General features: G+C 34.1%; 1 protein-coding gene across 3 annotated transcripts in view; it reads left to right on the top strand.

Moving 5' to 3' along the window:
* SEMA3A (semaphorin 3A) overlaps positions 1-23018 on the top strand; it is a 455650-nt gene that overhangs the window by 404234 nt on the left and 28398 nt on the right. For all 3 annotated transcript variants that reach the window (XM_034667173.1, XM_034667177.1, XM_034667180.1), the window contains 7 exons: positions 4098-4240; positions 5808-5922; positions 6014-6083; positions 7901-8045; positions 11786-12005; positions 14935-15026; positions 21984-22025. In XM_034667173.1, the coding sequence (XP_034523064.1) occupies positions 4098-4240; positions 5808-5922; positions 6014-6083; positions 7901-8045; positions 11786-12005; positions 14935-15026; positions 21984-22025 (827 nt within the window). The remainder of the gene's footprint in view (positions 1-4097; positions 4241-5807; positions 5923-6013; positions 6084-7900; positions 8046-11785; positions 12006-14934; positions 15027-21983; positions 22026-23018) is intronic.

Here is a 23018-nt window from a genome sequence, read left to right as displayed (position 1 = left end):
ACTAGAGAATTATTTTATTTTGAAATAGGGATGAATGTTTTTCCAAGAATAGAACATATTCTCAGGTTCTTAAAGACACATTAGATTGACATTGTTTTGCCTTGATATTCTTTTTTATTTTAATAAATTTGGGGTTTTTTTCTATGTATAATTTATGTTTTGGCTGTTTCTGAAGCTATGTCAAACTTAATTCATCTACGAAGTCCTCCATGCCTATAGTATCAAATATTGATGAAGAGACTAGGATTGCAGGCCCTTTCAACAATGAATGTGCTTGATAACTTGCTTGAATTATTTCCCACTAGATTCCACTTGTAAAATGATAATTTTCTTCACATATTTTAGAGGGAGAAACATGACACTTAATAACGCCTTCTATCATGCCCAGACACCAAGCGAAGAGAATATCTGCACATGTCAAATATTGTTTGCTTTCTTGTCATTTTTGTGCTTCTAATATGACTTTTGGTAGATTACAACTTTCTGAGAACAGGGATATATATTATTCATTTTGCTTTCTACGCAGTGTCCTATATGTATATTTGTGAGCAAATAAAATAGCTACATTTAATTACTTGAAATTCTTAAGTTATGCAAGTATTTGTGTAAACAAATGTACTCATTTGGAAGGTAATATTTAGATGAACTTCTTCATTGCTGTAGTATTAAAGAAAAATGTATGATTTTTTATTCTAATTTTGTAGCTGAATTATAATGAGACTCCAAATTTAGCATGTGATTACGCCTTCCTTTCACTATTATCATAATGACATAATACATTTGTTAACATTTTACAAAGTTGTTTCACATGCACTATTTAAGTTTAAAGTATTTATTTTAATATGAACTATTTATGACAGGCAAAGTGAATAGTATCCAATTTGAAATAAACCCAGTGGGAAATAAACCCATCTCAGATCTGAGAGGTAAGAACCTTGCTAAAAGCTCACAGAAGTTGCAAGTGACTGGACTGAATTCTTTTACATGTAGGTTTGTGTTGTATATGTACACACACAAACACACACAATGATGCATTTCTGGGAACCTAAGTTCATCAGTAGGGTACGAATTCTTTGATTTGTAGCATACCAGTTCCTACCACGTCACATTAGTTATTCTGCTCAACATTCCTCATAAGACACAAACACATATATACAAACGTATTTTTGTATATGAACAAGTCAAAATTTATAAAGAAAAACAAGCTTTGCAACAATCAGACTGAAGTAGTGTATTATTTTNTTAATCAGATTGAAGTAGTGTATTATTTTATGTATCTTACAAGAGTTCTGGTGCTTAGTGAGTCCAACTTTTAAGTTCTTTCCCCACTCTTATTCCACTGGCACACTGAACTTTAAACATGAACAGGTAATAAATCCTATGTCTTACATGACTTACAAAGTCTGTATAATTTGCCTGAGTAGCATAGTGGAGTGCAGCCCTAAGCGCATGGTCCCAGAGCAAAANCATTTGTTAACATTTTACAAAGTTGTTTCACATGCACTATTTAAGTTTAAAGTATTTATTTTAATATGAACTATTTATGACAGGCAAAGTGAATAGTATCCAATTTGAAATAAACCCAGTGGGAAATAAACCCATCTCAGATCTGAGAGGTAAGAACCTTGCTAAAAGCTCACAGAAGTTGCAGGTGACTGGACTGAATTCTTTTACATGTAGGTTTGTGTTGTATATGTACACACACAAACACACACACAATGATGCATTTCTGGGAACCTAAGTTCGTCAGTAGGGTACGAATTCTTTGATTTGTAGCATACCAGTTCCTACCACGTCACATTAGTTATTCTGCTCAACATTCCTCATAAGACACAAACACATATATACAAACGTATTTTTGTATATGAACAAGTCAAAATTTATAAAGAAAAACAAGCTTTGCAACATTAATCAGATTGAAGTAGTGTATTATTTTATGTATCTTACAAGAGTTCTGGTGCTTAGTGAGTCCAACTTTTAAGTTCTTTCCCCACTCTTATTCCACTGGCACACTGAACTTTAAACATGAACAGGTAATAAATCCTATGTCTTACATGACTTACAAAGTCTGTATAATTTGCCTGAGTAGGATAGTGGAGTGCAGCCCTAAGCGCATGGTCCCAGAGCAAAAGTTAAAAAAAGGTTACAAGCATAGAACACGTGATAACAATGATTATACACAGGTGTAAAGATTAGGACTAAATAACATGGATAAAGCTAGTTTCAGGGTTCTGACCTCTTCCCTGGTATCTCAAGTATGGTACTGACCTATGTTTGCATATTTCATTTCTAACCTAATAACATAATACACCATGGGAGTGAAGGTAGATTATTGTAAGAGTTTGAATACCTGCAATGTCCTAAGTGCTTTCAGTGAGATGAATTCAGCTTCTTAATATTACATCTTAAAGCCAGTGAAGCTATTATATACTTTTATATGTTTGTATGAATCACAACCACATCAACCCAGCTATTTACCAAGTTTTGTCTTTTAAATGAGGCTCTGAACATTGCTAATATATCTTCTGCATAATCTAGCCAGTCTTATTTTGTTGTTGTTGTTTTTTCTTCTTTTTTCTCTCATTCCCTCCTTGCACAGATATTCTCTGAATGACCACTGTGTTTTAGCTTTTAGGATCCTTTAGCAACAAACAAAATGTGCCAAGTCCTTGTTCTCTTGGAATTTATATTCCACTGGGGTGGAGAGAGAGACAGACAATAATAAACAAGATTAGAGAGAAAGAAAGATCAAGAAATCGCAGGTGTTTAATAATGTTAGGAAGAAAAATAATGGTGAAAATTAATAACCAAAAGTAAGGATTTCAGTGCTTTAAAAGGGTAGTCCACAAAGATCTGTCTGATAATGCAATATTTGAATAAAGACCTGAGTAAAAGTAGGAATCCAGTCGTTGTAATAGATGAGGGCAGAGAGTTACACAGGGAGGAAAATCCGAGGCAGGACTGAGAGTACTTGACTTGTTCGAAAACCAGGAAGGAAGTGGTATGGCTCACTAGAAGTAAGTTAGGAAAGTAAGGGTAGGTAGAAAAAAAGAGCTTGTGAGGTAGCAGGGACTAGACCATAAATGGAGTCTGGTCACAGGAAAGATTTTCTATTTTATTGTGAGTGATTTGGAAAGATGTAGGAGGGCTTAGAGAGCAAAGTGACATGTCAGAGGTTCACTCTGATTGCTGTGTGGAGAAATAGAGCAGGATCAGTATGTAGGAACAAGGAAACTACTAGGAGTCCATCACAGGCCATGGTGGTCTGGGAAAGACTGGTCGTAGAGGATGTGGTAAGAAAAGGTGATAGATGTACCTTGGATAGAATGTGGGTTGTGAGAGGCAGAGGATGCAAGGGTGGTACCAGAATACCAAGGTGACTTGAGTGCCTTGTAAATAATGGTACCATTTACTGAAACCGACAAGACTTGGTTTTTTGTTATTCTTTTATGTAGATCTCTCTTCCTCCCATCCAGTCTTTGCTGGAAACTGGAACACCCATTTGTACTTTGATTTAAACTATTTTATGCTTAAAAGGAAGGATAATAGTGATGATGGCAATAAGCAATATTTGTAACACTTACCGTTTGCAAAATATTTTAATATCCAGTAATGCATTGCACTGTGTGGTCACACTGAGGATTTCTGCCTCTACTCCTAACTTTCCAAAAAATAATTAAAGAATTTGGGGGGGGGGCGGGCTGGGTGGCTCAGTTGGTTAAGCGACTGCCTTCAGCTCAGGTCAAGATCCCAGGGTCCTGGGATTGAGCCCCGTGTCAGGCTCCCTGCTCAGCGGAGAGCCTGCTTCTCCCTCTCCTTCTGGCTGCTACTCCACCTGCTTGTGCTCTCTCTCTCTCTCTGTCAAATAAATAAATAAAATCTTTAAAAAAAAGATTTTTTTTGCAACATAAGGTGATTTGTAACATACTTTAAAATAAATAAAGAATAATTCACATGTACTGAAAACTGTGAACTAAGGAAAGATTAGTTCTTGAAATATGTCAAAAGGAAGTGAAGAGAAAGTGAAAATGGACTGTAATGAATGGTATTATTTATCTAATTGTGAATTAATATATATGCTGTAATTTGTCTCTCAGATCCAAGGTTCATTAGTGCCCACCTCATCCCAGAAAGTGACAACCCTGAAGATGACAAAGTATATTTTTTCTTCCGTGAAAATGCGATAGATGGAGAACACACTGGAAAAGCCACTCATGCTAGAATAGGTCAGATATGCAAGGTGAGGTAAAGAAAAGAACAATTGAGGATTTCACTGTCCAATCATGGCTTTATTTCTTTTTCTTTTCCACCCATGTGCAAGTACAATGAAAAATATGGCTCAAAATCTTGACTGATCACTATAAATATTTAAATAGTAAAGAAAGATTGAAAACATAGTTGCTTATGAGTGACTCTTCACAGGAAAACATGCAGGTAGAGGCTGTGACACATTATTTCATGCTTACATTAAACAAGCTTTGAAATTTTAAGGAAATACTGTTGTTTTTATGTTATGTAGAGAACATACTGTTTTGTATTCTCAGACATAGCCTAGTTTCCTACAATGTGTAACTTTTGAATGGACATTTGTTGTTGGAATAGCTAAAACATTAATGTTAAGAGAGAAAAGCATTAAAGCTTGATTTTATAAATTGATTATAGCATCTTATGTACATAGATGTGAACACACAGATGTAATTGTGAAGTTCTGAACTTTAAGGTAGTTCATTTACTGTGTGACACAAAATTGGATATATTACATTTTAATGCTAGATATATAGAATAAAAATTGCTCAATAAATGTTTCTGGATTAGTTAGTATCGGTGTGAAGATATAACAGTACCATTCATTCTCGCTACACTGTATAGTGCAGCATATATACACACTATGAATAAAGCCAACTGCTATTATATATTCAAGCACCTTTCATCTCAAGAAAATCACAAAGCCAGATCCAATAATTGTCTTCAATGGAATTTTCTTTTTTTAAGGAAATAGGAAATTTTTGAAAATCTCTATTGGGAGGGTTGGTGAGCATCTTTCCTTCCCTAGTCATAATCTAATTATTTATCTCTTAGTATATTAAGTTACGGGAAAATTAGAAGTTTTAACAATCTGGAAACATACAAAAATATGTGAAATATATGAGAATCCTCTCCAAAAATATAAATCATATTTAAAAGCACTATTTACAAGAGTTAAGAAAAAATCTTTATAGTAAATAGAATTATATAAACAAAATATAAATCATTGTTACGTTTTTGAAGGAACAGTCATGTTCCTTCAAACATATGCACATAAATATTATTTTAAAAGACTTTTAAGTTACCGGTAAATACACACTATCAAAATAGAATTATCGCTACATTAAGTAAAAATTTAGTTTCATTATCAGTGAGGAGGTAAATGAATTTCCTTTATTAAGGCTTATGCAAATAATTTTTCAGTGTGCTGTTTGTAAAGTGTTGTTTAACTTATAAAATATTCAGTGCTGATATGCTTTTGTTTGGGATCTATTCAGTGTGGGTTACAAGGTATACATTTATTCTTCCCTTCAGTAAATACTCATGAAGTGTATCATGTGCCAGTATATTCATTGTATGTTGTGAGTCATTCCTTGAATAAAGTTTGAGTGAATAGCTTTGACCAAAATATAATAAGAAAACATAGTTACTTGGATCTATAATCGAACTACTTTATTTTGAGAAATAAATTGTATATCTGTCTCAAGATAGGAAGATAAGAGAAATATTTGAAATTATCACTCACATGCACATTTCCTAAAACCAGTGTTCTCTCCTTTCAGAATGACTTCGGGGGGCACAGAAGTCTGGTGAATAAGTGGACAACATTCCTCAAAGCTCGTCTGATTTGCTCGGTGCCAGGTCCAAATGGCATCGACACTCATTTTGATGAATTGCGTAAGTTGCTGATGATGTTGGACAGAGAGTATCTGTTCAGACTTTGTTATAACCTCAAAATGCAACTTTTCCTAATTTTGTTTTCAAACAGAGGATGTATTCCTAATGAATTCTAAAGATCCTAAGAATCCAATTGTATATGGAGTGTTTACAACTTCCAGGTAAACAATATTTTACTATCTTATTAACATAGAAACTTCATGTCTTTTAGGAACTTTACAAGTATCCGTAATTTTTGAAAATATGTTTTTGAAAGAACAGTGTTGTCTTAACCTCTGATCTGTTGTAGATTCTTCGATGGTTAAAATAAGTTATGACCTAAATAGTTGTTTTAAAAAAAGAAATTTTAGCAAAGAATATCGTCACTATAAATAGGATGAAAAATGTGTCATGTCATGTTCTATGTATAGCTTTGACTTTAACATCTGAGTGAAATGTAGACTATTCTGAAAAGCAGAAATCTGAGTTTTGATCAGAGTTAATAGTGCTATAAAATGCAAGTGAAACACTTCTTTCTCTCCTCTCCTTTCTCTTCCCCTTCTTCCTCCCTCACTCTCCTCCTCCCCTCCTTCTCTCCTCCTTCACTTTCTCCTCACCCTCCTCCTTTCTCCATTACCCATCTTCCTCAGGCTCTTGCTGTCAGTCACATTCAGTATAAAATTATCTCCTATCACATTCAGTACAAAATTTATATTACCTGGAGTTGTTAAAATTAAACAGACATTAATCCATTCCTTCTGCTTCCTCATTACTTAGTACAGTGGTTCTCAGACATCCATCTGAGCATCCATCAGAGTTGCCCAGAGAACGTGCTAGGCCTTGCCCCCAGTGTTTCTGAATCTGTAGGAATAGCATGGGGCCTAACTATTTGCTATTCCATTTTGAAAATATCATTATTAAATTCTATAAATATTTACTGAGATTTACTATGTGTCAAGTACCAGGCAATATATAATTGATGTTACAGAAAAGCAACCAGGCATCTTTCTTCCCTCATGCAGATTGCACTCTACCAGACATTGTCTATGTGGAACAGTTTCCAGCAATAAACTCTTGTAAACACATGTTTTTCATTTGGTATGATTTATAGGTAATTTTCTGTGGTGAGAGATTGGTTAAAAGATAAGCAGTCCATATTTTAAGTGTGCACAACTGTTTTATATCTTTATATAAGTACATCTCTCAAGCTGTATTTATATAAGTAAAATAAAACGGAAAATTGTGGCAGCTCATGGCAAACTTCCAGTTTGTTTCAGGTACCTGCTTTTTGTCAAGTAAAATGATGGAGATAATTGCTATAATACTCCACTTTGAGTAGGATGTAACAGCTACTAACTTAAAACAATTTTCTGAGTTAGGAAGGGTTGTTTTAAATGCCTTCACACAAATCAGACTCTGTTACTGTCTGTAATGCTTTTGGTGGTTTGGGAGTTAAAAATAATACAATGTAACACATCCTTTGATGTTAACTATTCATTTTCTCTACCAGTTTCAGCTTATAAAATGACTTCTTAAACATTCTTGCTTGCTTAGAAGTTCTCTGGTTTTAGTAATCATGCTTGAGGCTTAACATATTACAAAGTTTATATTTTTATTTTTATTTGATATCAAAATTAAATATTACTTTTTAGAAGATCATGTGTAGGTGTTTTCTCACCAAAGTTTATGTATATGAATGTGTATCTTCATATCATATATTGTCTGTATGTGGTATAAATATATGTGCTATGAGTACTAATGATGGTTTCATTTATGCCTTCTATTTTTGAGCAATCATAATTTGTTCCCCTGTGTATTGTGAAAATATATACACATGGCTGAAAAAGGTACCAAATATTATTTGAGATTGAATTTATGTTCAAGTTTTGATAATTGATATCTGATATTTAAGAACTTAGAACAACTTAAAAACAGTTGTTTTACCACTGTATAAGGATGAAAATCTGTTGTTGTTGGTTTTTTTGTCTCCCTTTTTTAGTAACATCTTCAAGGGATCAGCTGTGTGTATGTATAGCATGAGTGATGTGAGAAGGGTCTTCCTTGGTCCATATGCTCACAGGGATGGTCCCAACTATCAGTGGGTGCCTTATCAAGGAAGAGTCCCCTACCCACGACCAGGAACTGTAAGTGGCCTGGGTGTTTAAATTATTATTTATTTATGTATTTATTTATTCTTAGTTATCTCTGTATCAAGTGTGGGGCTTGAACTCACAACCCTGAGATTAAGAGTTGCATGCTCCTCAGACTGAGCCAGCCAGGTGCCCCCCTTTATTTATTTATTTATTTATTTATGGCCTAGGTGTTTAAAATACCAAAGGAATAAATTTCTGCCAAAGTTTAAAAAAAAGCAGCTACAAACAGGTATTAAGTATAGATAATGTAAAACAAAGGTGCCAGGACTATAAACATGGCAAAGCAAGGATTTTCTATGATACTGTGGAATTCTCCATTTAAAAACATGTTTTTTACAGACATCAGTGGTTAAGTTCAGTGCTTACTAGTTATTAATGACCATAATTTTTTTTGTTTTTGTTTTTTTAAAGATTTTATTTATTTAATCGACAGAGATAGAGACAGCCAGCGAGAGAGGGAACACAAGCAGGGGGAGTGGGAGAGGAAGAAAGCAGGCTCACAGCGGAGGAGCCTGATGTGGGGCTCGATCCCAGAACGCNCGATCCCATAACGCCGGGATCACGCCCTGAGCTGAAGGCAGATGCTTAACCGCTGTGCCACCCAGGCACCCCAATAGCCATAATTTTTGAGAAGTAGAAGCTGAATGAGTAGCCTTATTTATTTTGTTTTCTGAAAATGGCCTTCATGGAGAGTTGAAACAATTGGGATAATCTGAACTTGTTCTTCCTAATTATAATGAAGGCTTCAAGGATTGCCCATTAAATAGGAGGAAGAAAAGTTTTAAATCGATATTATTTTCCCATGGGAATGGGACACATCCTTCAAGTAGGTAAAGAAGAAATGCAAGAAAATCTCAGAGAGAGAGCAGGGCCTACATATTTTAACAGACACTGTCTACTCTTGCTCACCTCTCCTTTTTTCCCTCTAGCAACCCTGGGGCACATTCAGCCTTAAAAAAAAATGGAGAGAACCCAAAATAAAACCAGCTTTGAATCTGCAATTTAAAGTAGGGAGAAAAAAACCAAAGACTTCAATATGGCAGAGAATGAGTGAAGTTATCATTGATGGCAGAAGCCATAGTATACCTGGACTGAACATCCACTTAAGTGCAACATTTCTAATCCTAAGAATCTCTAAGGAAATAACTTCATGTGATGGAAAAACTTATATTTGACTTTAATTTTACTTCAGTTTTGTTTGTTCTGTTAAATTCAAGTAATTTATGTTTTATATATTTTATTAATTGTGAGGTTTTCATCTTGTTTTTCTCTATAAACTTCTTTATGAGCAAATTGAAAATTTTGCATTTCATAAATATTACTTTTAGCTGATAGTTCTTATAGATAAAAAACCTATAGAGGCAGGGCGCCTGGGTGGCACAGCGGTTGGGCATCTGCCTTGGGCTCAGGGCGTGATCCCGGTGTTCTGGGGTCGAGCCCCACATCAGGCTCTTCTGCTGTGAGCCTGCTTCTTCCTCTCCCACTCCCCCTGCTTGTGTNTGGCGTTCTGGGGTCAAGCCCCACATCAGGCTCTTCTGCTGTGAGCCTGCTTCTTCCTCTCCCTCTCCCCCTGCTTGTGTTCCCTCTCTCGCTGGCTGTCTCTATCTCTGTCAAATAAATAAAAAAAAATCTTTAAAAATAAAACCTATAGAGGCTGTCAGAAGAATGAACAAACAAGATGAAATATTGATTATACGAAGTCAAATGGGTTTTATAAAAAGCACAAGATATTTACTCCCATTTCTTAATGGCAAACTGCTTTTACTTTGTTGGTGATGAGTTTTATATCCCTATGGCTGTTTATATCTCTATGGCTCATTAATACGAGTATATTCTCAATATAACCTGACTCTTTCTATTTTCACTTCAAACTTGATGGAATTCCTTCACTGTGCTAGATATTGTACTGCTATTAGAGACACAAAAGTTTTGATCTGAATACATATACAGTATATTTGCAGTTGATGTTAGACATTAGAAATTATTGTGTGTCAGACCCTATTCTGAGTGTGTGTATATATATAAAATNGTTCTCAATATAACCTGACTCTTTCTATTTTCACTTCAAACTTGATGGAATTCCTTCACTGTGCTAGATATTGTACTGCTATTAGAGACACAAAAGTTTTGATCTGAATACATATACAGTATATTTGCAGTTGATGTTAGACATTAGAAATTATTGTGTGTCAGACCCTATTCTGAGTGTGTGTATATATATAAAATACTCAGTAGCCCAACTATTGCTATTGTTTCCTTTTCACAGATGGGGACTCTGAGGCAAGGAGAGGAACCAGGATTCAATTCAGGCAGTTGGGTTCTAGAGCCTGTGTTCTCACTCACTACTCTAAGAATTGTTAAAACATGGGAAATTAAGTCAACAGTATGCACCATCAACTGTGAAAGACAGAAGCAGAGAGTAACGCCTAATCTAGGAAATAGAAAAGGGCTACCAGAAGCACAAAACACCTAACTCAATGAATCAGATTCACTTGAATGAGTTCATTAATTCAAAAGAAGTGGCATCTGAGAATAGTCATTTTGTCAACACTAGTGGAGAAAAACATACTAAGTGAAACATATTATATTAAATAAGTAATTTTATAACTTACTTAAAAAGTAATTCCTTAAATCCTTTAACTGTTGTATTGGTGTATTATTATTGTGTGTGTCTCTATATACAACATACGTATATATTCAGAGATAGACTGATACTGTTCCCATTTCAAAACAAGTTTATTTCATTTTCCATGAATTATTAATGACCTGTATCAAGGTAACGGCAAAGACAATTGATTTCTCCTCCTAAGTCTCTTGTAAGATCAAGAACGTCTCTTAATTACAGTTCAGTTCCCAAGCTCTTAACATTAAGTGGCAAAAAGTTATGTAGGTATAAGACAAAAGGCAAGAGACTGAAGATGTTGTACTTTGAATGCCTGTGCCACATCATTAAATGCAGTGAAAAGAGACACAGTGAAATATGAATTTTCTCATTTTTGTTTTATTGCCTTATGGGGAGTGTTCCTGTTGAGAGGTGACGTTATGCCAGTGTAGCACAGCACATCCTTTGTGCTTCTCTGTAGCCGTCATCTATTTAGCTTGGTCCACCCTGATTGGCCAGTCTCAGGGCCATGGAGATTGTTAAACACTATGAATAACACATTTCCTTATCTTTTAAATTAATTATTAATGAGATAGTACTGATAGTTTTTTGTGGTACTTTTTTAGGGTTATGTTAGAAACAAAGGAATAAAGAATGTTTATATTATCTTTCAGTTTGAAAAGAGCATTTTAATTTTAACATGATGTCATAGGGAAAAAATGTATCCAAGAAAATTATTCTGAGATTATCTAATGTGATTATTAATTAGATTTAGTTGTAACATATTCCATTTCTTATTTCAGGTACTTTACCATATTGGTAAAATGTATTGTGTTGCCACTAACAGAGGCATCACACTCCTGTACACTGAATTCATTAGATGTGTTTGTAGTTCTTGGTAAGAAATGGTGATGTAACTAAATCCCATTGAGATTTAAGAGATGTTTAGGAAATATATGCTATATATTACATCTACTAATATTAGTAACATTATGTTTCATTTTATCAGTTACTTTAAAGGAATAATGACAGGTTTAGATTTAGTTTATGACCATTGAGGTCATAAATTATTTTATAATTATTCTATTTACTGTATTTTAATCAAAAGATATTCTCTTTATCTTAATAGTGTCCCAGTAAAACATTTGGTGGATTTGACTCTACAAAAGACCTTCCTGATGATGTTATAACATTTGCAAGAAGTCATCCAGCTATGTACAATCCAGTGTTTCCTATTAATAACCGCCCAATAATGATCAAAACAGATGTAAATTATCAATTTACACAAATCGTAGTAGATCGAGTGGATGCAGAAGATGGCCAATATGATGTTATGTTTATTGGAACAGGTAAATATTTTGATTTTAGCTCTAAATTTCCTTCCAAAATACTGTTTAATGGACTGAGTGTGCTAAGAACTGAAGGAAGTTTTTATAGTCACTGTCGAGATACAGTTAACCTCTAATAAACAACTAAAAAACCTGAACATCCACCATGACAGTGTGTACTAAAAAAGTAACAAACTGATATATATTGATTTAAGCCAAATCTCCTTTTCAATCAAAAGTTGGTAAATGCAGTCGGGTAAAACTAATGATTAGGTAAACCATCAATATCTATGATTGAATCATAACTCTTTTCTATCCATTGGCTTTTTAGAACCAAGATGTATTGCTCGAACCATGGTAAAATTCCCAAGACATTCACTAATGTTTCTGGACTACATTAATGCAAAATTACCTGAACTTTAAAATTATCATAGAGTGCAGATCTTCTAGCAAATAAATTTTGGCAACATTTGTTTAGTGTTTTTGCCATACAATAAAAGAAAACAAAAAAACAAAACAAAAGAAACTTCATCAGAGGAACAACAAAATGGACCTAAAGATTCACCAGAAACATTTTAATTCCATTTCTATAGAAATTTAACAACAATTTTTTACTTATTCATGATTACCAACAAACTTTTTACAGGTATATTTTCAGAATGAATCCCATTGCTATTATGATATATTTTCCCCCTTCTCTCTTCATTAATACTATTTTGAAAGCACCAGTTACAAAACTGAAACTTGCTAGTTAGGGTCAGATTCCAAGGCAATAAATTCCTAGTCTCCATTAGCATTGTTAATTGACATAAATCAATGAGAAGCAGAGTGACTGCTCCACTGAAACCTTGTATAATAGCATGTATTTCCCTGGGTGAGAAACAGAAAAAAACTGAATTAACTACAGGGGAATGGCAGTTGTGTGGTAAGTGCTTTAAAGACTTAAAGTTTTATAATGAAATTGTGAAATACTTGTTATCAGGTGTAACAGTGTCAGATTCTGAGCAATACAGTGCAGTCTACCTTAATGAGTGAGAAAATTTATCAAATAAGAGAGTCCCTTTGAGACTCAAGAGTTGGATAAAAATCAATGAATTTTAAGTATCAACTTCTGGTTATATAAATCTTTAGAAATTATAAGATGATAGGATTTGTATTCAATTAATGTCAAAATATAAGTAGATCTAGCTACAGAGTAATTAAGTTTATTCAGTAATGTCACACTTACCTTTTTTTCACCTCTGGCCTAAACATGTTGAGGAGTCCCTCACTCATTGTCTGTGCAACAAAGGCTTGCTTCTGGCTATTTGACCAAAGAAATCCAATCATGAGTTTTTAATTCCTCTTGGACACAAGCTGTCTTTAAAGGAACCAGTTTCATGAGTATGTTGAATGTCCGAAGATGTGGATGGCTATCGGTCAGTGCAGACCAGGGTCATCTGTCAGCAAAGTAAATTGATTACAGTAATTTTATCTTTTAACTGAATTGCACATCATAGTATATTGATCCTAGTTGAGTAATCTGATTCAATTTGTGTGAAATTGTTTGAAATACTACTCGGTAAAACTAGATCTGGAACACAGATAAAGTTATGTTTGGATACTGGAAACCCATCAGAGGCACTGAGTAGATTAACCTAATTTACCTTTCATCTTGGTGTCATGAGTAGTCTAAAGTCCTATAAACATAGAAGTAACCTCTTAACAGAGGGCTTGTTTTGTTTTGTTTTGTTTCACTTTACAAGGGACACACTAGCAAATTTTCTTTTTTTCTTTTCTTCGCTAGCAACTTTTCTTGATCTCACAAAGCACATTGTATTGATGCCCTGAAAACGGCTATCAGTGGTTATTCAGTGAATATGTTAAATTATTTTTCTGGTGGATGATTCTCTTTTCAAATGAGTCAGTTGAACTGTATTAAAATGAGCCAGTTGAAGCTAAAAATAATTGATCAGCTGATCAGAACTGGAATGTTGAAATGTTGAAGGGTCCGTTTTTAAAAAAATTTTAATAAGATCCTGTGCTTCATTCTATCAAGGAATAGAAACATGTCTGTAAATACTGGAAAAATAGTATCCTCTTAACACCATTTACAGTAAAAGCAACAGTTCTTTTACTTAAAACATTTTGTCTCCTTTCACAATGAGAATTAGGATAAACAGTGCTTTAAATCTCTATACAGTGTATCCAATTTCATAGTTCTTGTGATTTATGCTCCTGAATTTTAAATTTCTTTAGTACTCTAAAATTGGTTTTTCAAGACATTAATCAAACCAATTTGTTAACCAAACCTGCTTAACCATTATTGAAAAAACCACCGGAACAAGTAATCCAGGGTGTTTATTTTGCGAAATCAAGTTATTGTCATTCATCACTTAATGGTCATTGAGCTGTCTTTAGGGGCCTATAAGTACTAAAGGCTTCCAGTTGGCAGGAGGATGAGCAGCAAGGCTTGGAAGCTCTTGACTACTCTTGCTTGACAACATTCCTTGCGTTTTGCATCTGCATTAAGTCTTCACAAGGAGTCCCTGACTTCTCAAGAGTGGAAAAACCTGTCATATCAGATTGATAGTATCTTTTTTTTTTTAGTTTTTTTTTTTTCTGAGACACCTGACAGTGGAGATTAAAAATTTTTTAAACACAATTAATTCAACCTAGTGATTATTATATATATTTTTTAATTTTGCAAGTTCAGGATAAAGCCTTCTTCCAAGCTTCATATATTTCTAAAAATTCAATTGTGTTTATTCCACAGTTATGTTCATGGTTTATCTAGTTGCATGAAATGCATTTGAATATATATTTTATTACTGCTCTAACAGAAAAATAAAAGGACGACTGAGGTTCATTCTTTCAAAATGTTCTTTCTAGTCAAATACTGATACCATTCATTAACACTATCCTTTGTTCATATCTATTTAAATTGTTTTCTCCTCCTCTTCTTTCAAAGATGTTGGGACCGTTCTTAAAGTAGTTTCAATTCCTAAGGAGACTTGGCATGATTTAGAAGAAGTTCTGCTGGAAGAAATGACAGTTTTTCGGGTGAGTGCTGCTTAATTTCAAGTGTCAACAAGTTCACTTGTATGTCTTTCCCTCAGGACAGCTGCACACTGAACTTGGTATGGACAAGGAGTCTAGCATACCCTTCTAATTAGCTTGTCAATTAGAAAGCCAGACACTAGTCAAAATAAACCTTGAAACTTTCAATGCTAGTTAAATCTAAAAATGTAAAGAAATATATTCTTGGCTAGTATTTTGTTTTCTCAATAATAAAATATATGATTTACATTTTATATTATTTATATGACTTACCTCAGTGAATAAACTCATGTTGCTTCCCACCCCCAAATCTCCTCTTTCATGCATTATGATATAACTGGGATGAGAGATAACTTCCATGTATGTGTTAAAGGAAAACAATCAGTCAGAATGACAGGGAAATGAAGATATTTCAGTCATTTTTTTAGCTTATTCATGAATTGTTTTATCACATTTTCTTAAAGAAATCATTTTTTAGCAAAAGAGGTTTGAGGTTTTTATGTGACTGGTGGCAGATAGATATGTTATGGGTTCCTAGTCTCACAAAGAGAAATACATAGATATTTGTTCCTTTGTCCAGAATCACTGATGGGCCAGGTAAATTTGTGTAGTATTGGGGGTAGAGAAAGCAGGATATGGGTTGAAGTGAGAGAGGAGAACCAAAGTAATATAACATATGCCACAATATCTGTTGTTTCTTTTAGGTAGCTAGCTAATAGGAAGAGTTTCAATTGAAGCACACCTTGATATGAATTATTTATGAGATATGACAGGGAAATACATGCCCAAAAAAGGTGTTACTTCAGTTTTTATTAAAAGAATAGTGCAAACATATGAGGCATTTGTAACGGCAATAAACTGGAATTAGAAGGATAGGCAGAAAATGGAAAAACGTTGGATCATTTTTTTAACCCACCGTGGGTTCTTGCTCACTATTCAGGAATATTTTGAAGAAAAAATGAAGTAGAAAATGGCAAGCTCTGGATATATACTCATACAATTAAAATTATGATCGGCACTGAAACAGATAAGTGGTCAATCAGGACATAAATATCTTGTAATAACAGCTAAGCAGTGTTCTGGTGGAAATAGTTTGGGCTCTTCAATCACATCTACATAGCTTTTCTTTTTGAACACTTATTGTTCTCTTTGTGCTTCCCCATCAGTGAAACAGCAAGTGTAATACCTACTTCACAAGGAAGCTAGAAAAATTAGAGACACTTACATAAAACGTCCAGGATGGTGCCAGATACTATGCTAAAGATTTTATTAATACAATTTTATTGTTTTAACTTAGCTACACTAAAAGTAATCCACATTTCCAGTGGGTTTTCTGTTAATCCTTGGTTTAACTCTTCAAAATAATAAAAATCATCATAATTCTATTCTGATTTTTAAAAGTCATGTACTTTGGCCTTACTTTATGTCTAGTACAAAGTAATAACTAATCACTATTGTTCATGAAAGTCCCATTTCAATATTTACACATTGATACTTTAGCCTACAAATTCAAAAATACGATTATCCAAGTGGACTGTGGTAATAACGTAGAGCCCCTTAGATTTAGCAAACAAATCACGGGCACTGCGGGGTGAAAAAGTAAATTGCTGCCTTCTGTTCATTGTTGTGTCTCCAGAGCCTAAAATATGTTTTCAGCCAACATCTGTTGAATGAAGGAATCGGTATTGATGAAAAACTGAAATATGAAAAATTAAAGAATTTATGGTCTTCCTCAGGGAGGCCAGACTTAAAGTGAGGCACCAGAATATGTGGAAAACAAACTGGGAACAGCAACAAGTTATCCTGCTGACTATATCCCATAGTAATCTCCAGTGGAAAGAAAAAAATTACCAACTCTATCTATTTAGAAATTTATATTGCTGCCACTGTTGCAAATGAAGTGACAGGAAATATTGAAATATTATGTTAACTTAAAAGTATCTTAATTATTTCCAGACTCTCTTATATTTGTCAGGTTTCGGTTGTGTATTTCCCTTCAGTTGTTGTATATTTAATTCCCTGTGTCTCTAGGATTTTAAGTTTATATTTCATACCTTAGCTCTGTTCTTTAGTACATTAATAAAAATTCTAGTTTGAAAAGATATTAATTTAAACTAATATGTTAAATGACTTAACAAAATCTTGAGAGGTTGAAAGCCTACAATCTTGTAAGCAAAATATTTAATATCTATTAGATTTTGTTAATATTTTGCAGTTTCCAGAGAAATACACAACTGAATTAAGCCTATGATAACTATTGGAATGACATATTTGTGGTCTTTAAGATACCATGAGAAAGGCTATTGATCATTCCCTAACAATTAAATATAAACAGATAATATTGTGCTGGTAGAGAAGTGATTTTTTGTGAATTTACACGTTTATAAAAAGATTGTTTGCAACCTGGGACACATCTCCTTCCATAGACAAATGTTCCAATTCTCTCCCATATTTTCTGTTATGCATTATTGTCATTATTATTTCTTTGGCACTCAAGTAGACAAAACATATTTGGGCAGAGTTTAGAGAAATATTTACTTTTAACATTCTATTCTATCAGGCAGAGTTCATACATATATTGTGGTCTAGCAATTGGAATATTTCACTGTCAAACTTTGTTTAATTTTGTAGTGGGAGGGGAAAAAAACACAACACATTAAAGCAATTGCTATATACAGTGAAACAAGCAGAGAAGTGTTATAGTTTCTGTATTTCTTTTTGAGCCTTGCATGTCACTTCATTTAACATAAAATAAAATTAAAAAGTGTTAAACTGAGCATAACAGTTTTTTGACAAAGCAAATGGACAAGGAACAGATTTGGAGTCATAGTAGTATCTGATACTCTTAGAATTTAATGTCAACCAACAAGTTAATTTTACCAAAATATCATCTCCAGGAGACCATGTTCGTTATGTGTCCTTGCTAGGCTGAATAACCAAACTTCATATAAAAGCCTGAATTAAAGCCAGTACTATGTCCATTGCCATCTTGAGATTGGTTTTAGGAAAACACCCTGCCTATCACAGAACATTCCAGTGGTTTCAGTTACATCCAAGAAACTTTTTTTATTCTGGGTGAAATCAAATCCCAAATCAGAGTATAGAAAGAAAAATATTCCTCAGCAACAAAAATTTCCATTTTAGAATAAAATTTTAATAGGTAATAAGAGGTGAAATAAAATTGGCATTGGTATAGGAAATGATTTTAAATTGCCATTACATATTCAAAATGGTATTGAAATGGTATTGAAGTACTAAGACACAAACCTAATTCCAAGTATTACTTGTAATTATAAATCTGTATTTAGCTCATATTTACTAGTGATTCTGAACAACTTGTTTAAAGTCAGTTGAGCCTCAATTTCTTAATTTCTTAAATTTTTGAAGTTTTTTTTACAAATTAATTTTACTAGTAAATTAATATTAGTAGTAAGGTATTGCTACCTAAGTGTGGGATCTTCTTTCCAGTCCAAGGAAGATTTTACTTTTGAGAGTTGCCGTGCATTTAGTACAATGGGTTTTATTTATAGTCCTACTGACTGCAAAGGATTGCAAGGCAGTTACATTGATAACACATGCATTTCAAACTCAATTTATGCAATATTCCATGAACAGCTGAGCTAACAAATGAAAGAGTTTAATTTTCATTCAAATGTAAAACATAATTGATGCTTTCCAAAACCTAGTGTATTAACTCATTCTAAAGGAGCGTCCACGTGCTTAGCATCTTGGGAGTTATGTCGGATTCTCCTGGGATCAGCAGGTTGAAAACCTCTGCAAGTGCAAAAGTTTAATAAGGACTGGATTAAAATATCTGAAAAAAAATATGGCAAATTAGAGTCATAGAAAATCTTGAAAAGATGCTAAGTTTTTAATTTCATTTTTACTTGAATACCAATTAACTTTGCAATTGAAACCAGTTTCATGAAAAAATGCTTATGAAGCTACATCTGTTTTAAATGGAAGTTATATTCACCACCAGCTATTTCTCAGAAAAAAAAAATAGCTTATTTAAATGGATGTCATCTTAATATATTGTCTATTAAAATTCAACGGCAGGCAGCAAATAGCACATCCTATTCCAAACTGTTACTAATTTCCTGGTCCAAAAAATAAATAATTTTCTTTTAATTAAGAAATTCTAGGATTTAATTTAAGGATGTTGAAATCAGGGGCACCTGGGTGGGTCAGTCGATTAAGCATCTGTCTTCAGCTCAAGTCATGATCCCAAGGTCCTGGGATTGAGATCCCCCTATCAGCCTTGCTCAGCGGGGAGCCTGCTTCTCCCTCTGCCTCTTGCCCCTCTCCCTATTTGTGGGTGCCTGCGCTCGCATGCACTATCTCACTCTCTCTCTCTCCTGACAAATAAATAAATAAAATCTTAAAAAAAAAAATAAGAGTTCCGAGGCATAATGAAATTTAATAGAGGAAGCAGTCAAAAGAAATGAGTAGTCAGTCATGCCATATAAAACAAAGAAGTTCGGTAATAATAATATAGACTGAAAGTGTTCATTCACCAATACAGTTCATTGGTGACTTCTGCTTCTGAGAATCATAGGCCACCTCTCTAGGGGAGGGACTAGCCTCAGGGGGCCGAGGAATGAATGGCACTGAATGGGACATGAAGAAGACAGTGAGTATAGAATCCTTACTTAGATTATTTTCAAAGGAATTTCAGCTGAACTAAAAAGATTAAGGAAAGACCTTTTTTTTAAAAAAGGCTGCCTTTAGCTCAGACAAATTAAGTGGAAGGAACAGAATGCAATGGGGAAAGTGGTAGAGATAGGAGAGAAAAGGAGAAATTGGTAGAGCATTCTTTCATCATTCATTCATTCATTCATTCATGTAACATATTTTATTGAGAACTTACAAATACCAGAAACAATCCCAGGTGCTAGGAATATAGCAGTGACTGAAATAGCCAAACATCCCTTTCCCAAATTAGAGTGTGTGTGTGGGGGGGTGGCTTACGGAGACAAGAAAGAAAAAATATGAGATGCCTCTGCTGCCCCTGCTTACATCCTGTCAGCCTTATCTCCATCCACCACAGCCTTACTGTGTGCCCCAGGACTTCTCTGATAGCAGGCGAAAGGACAGGAGTCCCAGCTAGAGGTGTGGGAGATTTAACACTCCTGTGGGCATCCAATGAGTAATGGACTGAATAAATACTTTTTATGGTACAAACCTCAGTGGACAATTTTGAGAGTCACTGTCTACTATCTCCAGATTTTCTCTCAGTGGTGACTTCCATAACATATCTTTTTTTGACTTTTTCTCCTGCCTGTCAATCCTTCCTTCCTCATTCCTGCTCCCTACCTGCAGATAAGACCTTACCTCCGACACTGCTTTGGGGTATAAGGGGAAACTCACAAGACACAAGATAAATGTTATGTTTATATCGTATATATGTTGTTACATATATCACATATATCCATTAATGCAATATGCATGTGTATATTTCCAGATAGTGATAAGCACTAGAGAGAAAAACTAAAGCAAGTAAAAGATATGGGGGTTGTGTGTATGTGAGAGAGAGAGAAAGACAAAGAGATTTGAATAAAATACTGTGCCGAGCACATTTGTAAAGTACTTTGCATTTATGAACTCAAATTTAATCTTTTCATCAATCCTACAGGGAAGATACTATTATACTCATTTTTAAGATGAGAAAACTGAATTACAGAGAGGTTATACACCTCACCTACCATCATACTTGTGGCCAGGTTTCCATTTGAATCTATGCAGTTTGGCTTCAGAATCCAACTCTTCACACTTTGCTCAGGGCTCAGCTTTAGTCACCTACACAATCAGGCCTTTTAAGATTATTCTTCCGACCTAAGCCCCTTTCTCATCAGCCACCTCTGAGATCCTCAAGCAGTCTCCTTCTTAATATTTAGTATGTCCACTGATACAATGGAGCACAGTTCAATGAAAGTAAATCTGAGAGAATATAAGCTAAGTGTTCAGGTGGATAGTTTTTGGTGGTCTAAGTTAATCAAAGAGTGGTATTTATGTGTTCATGATAGGCTTCAGCAGAACACTCATCAAAATATATTGGTGGTTATCACTTCCGTAGTTATTATCTCTGGATAGCCTGTTGATAGAAATTGAAGTGATCATGTACTCTGGTAAAAATGTGTAGTGTAGGCCTTTGCACATTAAACAGTCATTTTGATAATAATAAAGTAATCTCATCCTACCCTGAGCTCTTACAGTCCTTGACAGCTGGAAACTAGCCCAATACTATCAACTTGTCATTGTTGTTATTAGGAGCTGGCCTGGCACTGACAGGCCAGTGTTCTCCATTTGAGTGTACAAATTCTCACAGAACACCAGTATCAGACAAGGCTACTCTGTGACCATGATGAATCAGGAAAAAAGCAAGACCACTGTCTGAAAACAGACAAGACCATAAACATTGTGCAAACTGCCAAGAAATGACCAAATACCCCCTATCCTGCCTATATGAATAATGGCTGCTTCTTTACCAAATACTGCTTTAGCCTCATCCTGCTCTTCCCTCTTCCTAAATAAAATGTATGAAGAGACCTAATCATAGAATTACCTCTGCTTTCTTTGACACCCCATGAGAGCAAACACCACTTCCTTGAAACCTCCCTCAAATCAGCTAACAGAGGCCCAAAACATATGTGTTCTTTCTAACACTCTTTTGCTGGGCAGTCCCATAGTCTCCCTAACTGCAATGAGCAATAACTCAACTTGATCAACTACAGATCCGTATGTCTTTGACTGGAAGACATTAATACCCTCCTGTTGTCTGTTGCACATATTTAATACTCATGTATGTAGCTTCCTCCGTGTATCTTACTTCCCAATTATATTGCTTCTTGTAGGCACTGAAATTAACGCTCTGAAAGCTTATTTTGGTGTTCTATGTTAATTGATATTAATGACTTTTCTAATTGATCAAACAGTTCACATTTTCTTTTTCTTCTTTAGGAGCCAACTATTATTTCAGCAATGGAGCTTTCCACCAAGCAGGTACTATCATTATGTATTACAGTCAATATTCTATATTTTGTTAATTTTGTGTTTCAGTTAGATAAACATATTTATGATTCATCAAATTTTACAATTTATTAACAGTAGTTCCTGAAAAAAAGAGAAAAGAAAAAACATTCTTACAGTAAACTAGTAGAATGAAAATTAAAGATCCTTTTCATTGCCACATGTTTTTGACCAATCTTACATTCCTATAAATATATTTCTTAGATCATTGTTGGTTGTAAGTTTTCATTTATAGCATTTTTTTGGGTCATTGTAATATTTTGCTCAGTAATTATTTTCATCTATCCTTAAAAATACCATTGGTGGATATTTGAGAATATAAATAACTTTATCATTTAGTTTAATTTGCATGAATAAACAACATATATTTTATAAGCTAATAAAATTATGCACTGGGCTGTATATGTTTGGAGGATCTTGACTCAGAAGTTAATTTTACTTTTTCAGTAGTGTTGTGTACGAGAGAAAACATTTAGCTTGGCCACATATAAAAGGAAAACAGCAGAACAGTCACTGCCAAATGATAAGTTATTAAACTCTGTGATTTCAAATGTTAAGGGCAGCATGTTAATAGTCTTTGCATTCAAATTGAATGAATGCTTTGGCAAGACACTTAAGAAACACAAATGACTTCTAAATGTTAAATTATATGTACAAAACAAATATAATTTTAACTTCTAATAAATTATCTTTTCCCCATAAATGTTATATAGCCTTTCTAGTCAGTGTATCAGTGGTAACTCAAAAAAAAAAAAAAAAAAAGGCTTGGATACTGAATTGAAATTAATTATTAAATAACCTAGCTGAAAAAGCTAGAATGGAGTAGGAATCACTTCACTAACTGTTCCAAACACATATATAAAATTGCTAAATATGAAAGTCATTTGGCTAATCTTACTCCTGAATTGTTTACATGTTTTATCTCTGGCCATGCATTAGCCCTTGTACAAGACACTAAAATACTGT

Source organism: Ailuropoda melanoleuca, chromosome 1, assembly GCF_002007445.2.
Source record: "Ailuropoda melanoleuca isolate Jingjing chromosome 1, ASM200744v2, whole genome shotgun sequence".
Classification (NCBI taxonomy): domain Eukaryota; kingdom Metazoa; phylum Chordata; class Mammalia; order Carnivora; family Ursidae; genus Ailuropoda; species Ailuropoda melanoleuca.
Note: the sequence above shows the minus strand (reverse complement) of the source record. Positions and strands in the feature narration are given on the sequence as shown.